General features: G+C 50.3%; 2 protein-coding genes across 2 annotated transcripts; one reads left to right on the plus strand and one right to left on the minus strand.

The window, feature by feature from the left end:
* The first annotated feature begins 3268 nt into the window (after window positions 1-3268).
* On the plus strand, window positions 3269-5620 carry LOC136549930 (uncharacterized). Its single transcript, XM_066541365.1, has 2 exons — window positions 3269-5269; window positions 5567-5620. The coding sequence occupies exon 1, from the start codon at window positions 3531-3533 to the stop codon at window positions 5199-5201; it is 1671 nt and encodes a 556-aa protein (XP_066397462.1). The 5' UTR covers window positions 3269-3530; the 3' UTR covers window positions 5202-5269; window positions 5567-5620.
* On the minus strand, window positions 5201-7346 carry LOC136549931 (plant UBX domain-containing protein 10-like). The gene is made up of 4 exons (XM_066541366.1): window positions 6622-7346; window positions 6241-6453; window positions 5979-6164; window positions 5201-5806 (listed from the first exon to the last, which is right to left on the minus strand). The coding sequence occupies exons 1-4, from the start codon at window positions 7195-7197 to the stop codon at window positions 5576-5578; spliced, it is 1206 nt and encodes a 401-aa protein (XP_066397463.1). The 5' UTR covers window positions 7198-7346; the 3' UTR covers window positions 5201-5575.
* Between the last annotated feature and the right edge of the window lie 406 nt (window positions 7347-7752).

Raw genomic sequence — 7752 nt, forward strand, 5'->3', positions numbered from 1 at the left:
ACACCTGAGTTAATCCACAAAGTAGATTTTGAATACTGTACATACAAGAATTCATTTATGAACGTAATAATGTTCTCACCTTTCTTTGCCATGATCATCTTTAAGTAATCGGGACAATCTTTCTTATAATATCCCATCTTGCAATAGAAACATTGATTTTTCTCTACTGTGAACTTATTTTGCTAAGGCTGATGCAGCATGGGACCCTTTCCCTTTCACTTTAAGGAGAAGTTAGCATTAGTATTCTTTTTCTTGTTATCTTTTAGATAATTGATAGAGCCACCATTGGCAGCTTTCATTCTCTCCCCCTCTTGCACACACATAGCCATGAGCCTCTCCATGTCCCATTTCTTGGGCTGTATGTTGTAGTTGACAACAAAAGTGTCAAGCTCTTTTGGCAATGAAGCAAAAATCAGATGGATAAGGAACTCTTCCTTGAGAGCCAGATCCATTGGTTTTAGCTTAGATGCTAAATTGCTCATCCTTAGTATGTGCTCTCTTATGCCACCATTACCTGAGTACCTCTCTATCACCAGCTACTTTATCGGCTGGGTAGCATATGTCTTTGAAGAGCCAGTGAATTGACTCTTTATTCTTTCGAGGTACTCGGTGACGGTGTCACACTCTAGGATTAAGCCCACAATTGCAGGCTCAATCATGTTCTTTATCATAGCCAAACATTTCTTATTGGTAGTCACCCACTTCCTATGCTTAAGGTCATAGGACATTCTTTGGGATGCAAAATCCCTCTCTTTGGTTGTCCAAGCGGCATCAGCCTCGTTTGTCTCCCTCACCGGTGCCACAAGCTCTGTGGAACACGGTGTGGTGACTACCCAGTCCACCTCAGCCAAAATGAAGGCTAGGTCAATCTTTTTCTTCCACTCTGTATAGTTATCACCTTTGAGAGTGGGGATATCTTTGATATAACCCATCAAGTTGTATCCACCTGAAAACACAATTCATATAGTGTGAGGACATAAATAATGACAACAATTGTATGCCTTGATTCCAACGTTGGTTAAAATTAAAACATACAACTGTTTATACATTAAATCTACATCACCGTTGGGCTGAAATAGAATTAATGTATAACAAAGAACTCATCATAATATTTCCATTAATCAACGTTGGTCAGAATAATAACAATATTATAATCAATTAAAACATATCCATTTTAAAATTAAAATCTCCCGTTGGTTCGAATTTAATAATAAAAATTACATCTTTAAATACGCAGCGGAAAAAGTAATTCAATTTAATGAACTTTGCCCATAGGACAAATCTCTTTTCTATTTTCTTTAAGCCATTTATCCATTTTCTAGGAGATAAAACTTTTACTGGAAAAAGAAAAAAACAAAAATGACTCAAGTTCGTACTGTTCCTTCGGCCCGGTCGGCAAAACGGCCTGGCCCACTACCGTCCACATGCTCTCCCGCGCACTCCCCCACGCCCAGGCCGCAACCTGGGCCTAGGCCGGGAATTTGGCCTCACGCCCTCGCCCGCCTAGGCCAAAAGTCGGCCCGGCCGTTCGCAGCCGCTCGATCAAGATCGACGGCTCAGCATCATTTTCGTGCGAACAAAACCTAGGCGACAGCGTCGACACCCCGAACCCTAGGTCATTCGCTGCCTCCCTTCCTCTCTCTTCGCCTCTTTCCTCAGCGCAGCGTTAGCGGCAACCGAGCGAGTCGAGCGGATGAAAAGGTGACAAGAGCGAGCCCCAGCGCCGTTGCCGACCCCCTCGCCGGCGTGCGCGCTCCCCAACGGGTGAGCGAGCGGCCTAGCCATGGTGCCTCTATGGCCAGAGCTCGGCGAGCAGTGCCCCCGGCTCAGCGTTCTTTTCCCTGCACGTCGGCAAAGCAGTAGCGCTGCGCAGCAGCGAGGTAGGCCACCCCTTCCCCTTTGGATTTGCTTCTATGTCGGTGCTCGGATTCAACTGATTTGGGATGGGGATCGAAGTTAGGGTTAGGGTTTCACTGTTTATCTTCCCCGTGAAAGCTTTTACGGGTTTAGGATTCGGCTCTTACGTTCTTAAGGTCAAAACCCTCTTCTTTTTCTCATTTTCTTAACCCAGTTAGGGTTAGGGTTCAACCGAACCCTCTGTTCTTGTTAGACCCGCACTGGATCTAACCTTCTACTTTATTTTCTATTCGGTTTACCCGTTCTAGATCTAAAAACCCTAGAAACCGATGGCTCTGGTACCATTGTTAGGGCTATAGGATCACTAGGATCATAGATCTAGCTGGTAGAGTGATTTTATACGGGATAAAGGACGTAGTTCATCCTAATAGATGTAGAACAAGAGAGACAGAGAGGGAACGGAGAAGATATTGAACCTGACACCGCATAGGGGGTGGGTTCAGTGGACGCCATCACGTTCGTTGATGTAGTCTGCGCATGGGCAGCGACGATCGGTGAAGAGGGCGATGAAGACGTCGACGTCGTTGGAGTGGGCGGCACGGCTGGTGGCTTCCCGTCACTGGCTGCGCCCCTCTTTGATCAGATTAGGGTTTTGGTGTCGGTGAGGAACTCGGCTCAGGTCAACCTCGTGATAAGAGCCGCCGGCCCCTATCTCTTTTTATAGCGCAGTATGACAGGGGCCCTCCAGCCATGGTGGGCTGTGCGCCCCTGATCAGGGCACAAATCAAAGTCCCAAATGGACCGTTGGGTCCAGTTAGGGTTAGAGATCAATCTAACACTGCGATGCTCCATGGGCCACGTGTGCCGTCACTCCATTGTGGCAATGGAGCTTCGACCATGGCATGTGGCGGCCGGCGGTGCTCCGGCCCGCTGCGGACGGAGGCGAGCGTAGCGTGTCTGGCTGTCGCCCATCTAAGTGCTGGAGGTGGGAGATGAAACTGACAAGTGGGGCCCACATGGCGGTGAGAGAAGCTGTGGGACCTAACTGTGAGAGAGGGAGAGAGAGGAGCAGGGCTGGGATACCTTCGTCGTTTCGCAATGCGCTGCCACGCTGTCATTTTGACCTAGCACGCCACGTACCTAAAAACGTTTGTTTTTGACAAATAAGATTTCGTCTCTTATTTCTGATAAACATGTAATTGTCATTTTAAGGATGGGAATCGTATAATAGTAAAAATGTAAATTTTCTCCTGCAGTGCTAACATCTATCTATGATTTGGGTTGGCCCATGCTGTTTGTCAACTGGTGACTAGTGGGCCGTGCTTGTAAGGAAACTGTGCGCCGGCATATACTGGCCCAACCAAGTTATACCAGCTCTTTCTCCCTATCTCCTTCCTCCCCAACCGCCGGGCAAAGCTCCCCCGCGACCGGCCCCTCGCGCCTCGCGCCGCCGCAAGCTCGCCCTTGCCCGCGACCAGAGCCTCACCCGCAGCCGCGACCGCGCGCTCGCCCCGCCGGCGACCGGCCCCTTCCGGCGCCCGTGCGCCCTCGCGGCCCCTCGCGCCGCCGCAAGCACGCCCTCGCCCGCAGCCGCGACCGGCGCACCTTCCTCTGCTTTCTTCCCCGCCAGCTATCTGCTCGTCCCACCTGGGGCGTAGTCCTTCCTGAGTCCAATGGCTTCCTCGCCCTCTTTCCCCACCACCGCGCCGCCAGAGCCGGTGACCCCGCCGTCCCCATGGACCATCACAGACGGCGCCATCTCCGGCACGCTACCAGCAGCCGAGGTCTTCGCCGTGCACTACCCGGGCTACCCCTCCTCCCCCGCCCGCGCCGCCCGCACCCTCGGCGGTCTCCCGGGCATCGCCAAGGTCCGGAGCTCCGATCCCGGCGCCCGCCTCGAGCTCCGCTTCCGCCCCGAGGACCCCTACTGCCATCCAGCCTTCGGCCAGTCCCGCGCCTCCACTGGCCTTCTGCTGCGCCTCTCCAAGCGTAAGGGAGCTGCGGCACCTTGCGCCGAGGTGGTCGCTCGTGTCCGGACTGCCTACCACTTCGAAGGTATGGCAGACTTTCAACATGTTGTTCCAGTGCATGCTGCACAAACGAGAAAAAGAAAACATTCAGATTCTCAAAATGATAACGAAAGGAATTTAGATAAGACAGGACATCATGAAGCAGATGGAGATGTCATGATGTTGGTGCCCCCATTCTTCTCAGTGAAGGATAGACCAACAAAGATAGCGCTTCTACCATCGTCCAATGCCCTATCTAAAACCATGCACAGGGGAGTCATACAAGAACGGTGGGAGATGAACGTTGGACCAACTCTTGCCCTTCCGTTCAACACTCAAGTTGTCCCGGAGAAGATTAATTGGGTAGACCACGTTCGAAAGAATTCTGTAGATTGGGATTGGCAAATGGCTGTCTGCAAATTGTTTGATGAGCGTCCTGTGTGGCCAAGGCAATCACTTTATGAACGGTTGCTTGATGATAGTGTGCATGTCTCTCAAAGCCAATTCAAAAGGCTTCTGTTTAGAGCTGGATACTACTTCTCTACTGGACCCTTTGGAAAATTCTGGATCAGAAGAGGATATGACCCTCGTAAAGATTCTGAGTCACAAATATATCAGAGAATTGATTTTCGCATGCCTCCTGAGCTACGGTATCTTCTAAGGCCAAAGAATTCTGGGGCTCAAAAGTGGGCAGATATGTGCAAGCTTGAAGCAATGCCATCACAGAGTTTCATCTTCCTGCAATTATATGAACTGAAGGATGACTTTATTCAAGCAGAAATTCGAAAACCTTCTTATCAATCAGTTTGTTCACGTTCTACAGGTTGGTTTTCTAAGCCAATGATCAAAACACTGAGGTTGCAAGTGAGCATAAGGTTCCTCTCTTTATTGCCCAATGAAGAGGCTAAAAACTTGTTGAGGAATGCCCATGAACTTATTGAAAGGTCCAAGAAGCAGGAAGCCCTTTCGAGATCTGAGCGGTCAAAAGAAAATAATGATGCTGATGAAGTTCCTGCCACACAAACTGGAACTGAGGATCAAGTTGGCCCTAACAACTCTGATAGTGAAGATGTGGATGGTGAAGAAGAGGAAGAGGAATTGGATGGTTATGATTCTCCACCTATGGCAGAGGATATTCATGATTTCACCTTAGGTGATTCCTATACATTTGGTGAAGGCTTCTCGAATGGATACCTCGAAGAAGTACTGCGCAGCTTGCCATTGCAGGAAGATGGCCAAAACAAATCAGGTGATGCTCCTATCAACGCTGATGCAAGTGATGGGGAGTTTGAAATTTACGAACAGCCCAGCGATGATGAAGATTCTGATGGTTAGTTGGATTTTTATTGAAGCTGTGATCTTCCCCGGCTTCAGCTTTGTAAGCACATAGGAGCGATTCACATGTATGTAAGAACTGCTTAGATGGCTTATTTGTTAAATTATTTTGGGTACTGAGGGGCTTACTAGTTCCAAAAGAAAAGAACTTATTATATATTTTTTTAAAAGAAAACCTAGTATAAAATATGTACTAGTACTAGGTCCTTGTTAAATGAAATATGTGGGTTACTAGTACAAGGTTCTCAACTAAGTGAAACATGTGGATTTGAGTTAAAGAATATACACAGACATTTGTCTAAGGTTGGTACACATCTCCAGATATACCCATGCATCACTTGCTTATGTTGGTTTCACGATTACAGCATGTATAATCACTGGAGCTGCTCAATGTACAATGTCACACTCGGATAGAAACCTGCATCTCCGAGAGTCATCCCCAGCTGCTGCTGACCGTACGTCTTCCTTGGGTAGCTTCGCACGAGCTGATAGCTTCCAATTCCTGGTATGCCCTGGGAGTCCACATACCTGTAGACCTCTCTGATGGTGTCCGTGTGATGGAAGCTCTGCTGCCTTCTCTCACCGTTCGGAAATCTTATCATTATCTGCAAAAAAAGGCCGTAGTTCAAACCTGACAGCATAGGCCACTAGACCAGAGCCGTATGCGTAATGCCGTAATCAAATCTACCAGAGTACTACTGTTTCTTGTACGACAACACGTATGTTTCTTGAAAAACAAAGAACACTCTTGTCTGCAGAAGCTACCCGTTATCATACCTTGGTGTTTGGTTCAGTTCTGTGTGCAGGTGCAGTTTCCTTGTGAGGGGATGCTCTGATCTGAGTCGTCTTGGTGGTAGGTTCTCTTGGTGCCTGGCCTGCACGTCTTGGGCGAAGCTCGTTACCTGCTCTCGGTCTGGCAATGGCAGCTCTCTCTTGCTGACTCTTTCGAGATCTTTCATTTTCCTGCAGCCAAAAGAGTTCAGTAGGCTCTTCAGAGCAAAAAATTCAGATATGTGCTTCCATGACAAGAAAAGACTACCTGGTCCTTCCGGAGGGACTCCATGTAAGCAGCGTCCTGTTCTTGTCGTAGCCGCTGCGCCGATCTCCACCTCTCTTCTTCCTCTGCCGATCTGGAGGATCTGGCAGCAGCAGCTTGCTCGACTGGCCTGGAGGGTCTGAAAGCCGCGCCCTGCTCGTCAATGGTGCGCTGCAAGATCTCCACCAGCTCTGACGGTGAGACTGGCCCCTCTACCTGCAGTGATGGAGATCACAGATCACAAGGCGTGCGTGTTGCAGTTCTTGGCACAAAAACCGAACGTGCTAAAATCACAATTGTCGCAGGCAAAGGCAAAGATATGCATTGCAGACTCTGCCGATCGACGTTTAAAAACGACGACGGCGGAGGGCGGACAGCCACTACCTGTTGCAGGACCGCGATGCTTTCGTCGGAGACGGGAGCGACGACGGCGCAGAACGGGAAGCTGCCGGGCTGCAGCGAGGCCACCATGCCGGGCCCCTCCCCGGTGCCGGTGACGGCGCCCCAGGACACGACGTTGGCGTCGAGGAACTCCACCACGACGTCGGCGCAGAGCGTCCTCCGGCAGAAGGGCTCGGTGTAGGGGTGGCCCAGGTCGTGGAGGTACACGAAGACGAGCCTGCCCTCCCTCCGCGCTGCCCGCAGCGCGTCGGCGAAGCGGCACCCGTAGAAGAAGGGGTGGTGGCCGCCGTACTGCTGCTCGAACACGCTGAAGAAGAAGAGCTCCTCGGGGACGAGCGGTGGAAGCTGCGGCGGCGGTGGCTGGAGATGGTGGGGAAGTGCCGAGGGGTGGTGGCTCCTCCTCGGGGCGCGGCGGGGGATGGACCTCGACAGCCCCTCCATGATGGTCGCCGGCAGCCGCGCCAGGGTCCGGGCGAAGTCGTTGCACGAGCTCCGGAGGCTCTCGCCCGCGCTAGCGCTGCTCCCTCTCGCCGGACCTGACGACGACGACGACGACATGGCTGGGTGCCTGGGTTCTTCAGCAATGTCCGCCGGCCTGCCTCTGCGATCGGTCAGGTCAGGTGGGTGAGCATCTGCATCGTTCGCATTTGTTCTTGCAAGTTGCAACTAGTTGGAAGGGACTGATGAATGGATTATGCTTTGCTCTTTTGTTAAAGCTTCAGGGGAAATAAAGAGGGAGGAAATTGGGATGCTTTATGTCTTGGCCTCTGATGCAAAGAACATCGGGTTCTTGCCAGACGTGTTGGTGTTGCTGCTTTTCAAGTTTGAACAGAACACTAGTGAGGAATTATGTTGTTTGTGTGTGCCACAAGCTAGCTGGGAAGCTGGAGCTGCCTGCGATGCTGTCTTTTAACCCGGCTATTAACAAAGAACGTCCCTCTTCGCACGTTTCCGACAAAATATTAGAATTGAGCAACGACAATGTGTTTTATGCACTTTCAACACATGAATTTTTTTACACCATAGAATTAAGATTCAACGATCTCTATCCTCCTTCTATCTCCAGCCTTCTTCTACCTCCAGACAATCACAAGATAACAGATCCACATATCA

Source organism: Miscanthus floridulus, chromosome 4, assembly GCF_019320115.1.
Source record: "Miscanthus floridulus cultivar M001 chromosome 4, ASM1932011v1, whole genome shotgun sequence".
Lineage (NCBI taxonomy): Eukaryota > Viridiplantae > Streptophyta > Magnoliopsida > Poales > Poaceae > Miscanthus > Miscanthus floridulus.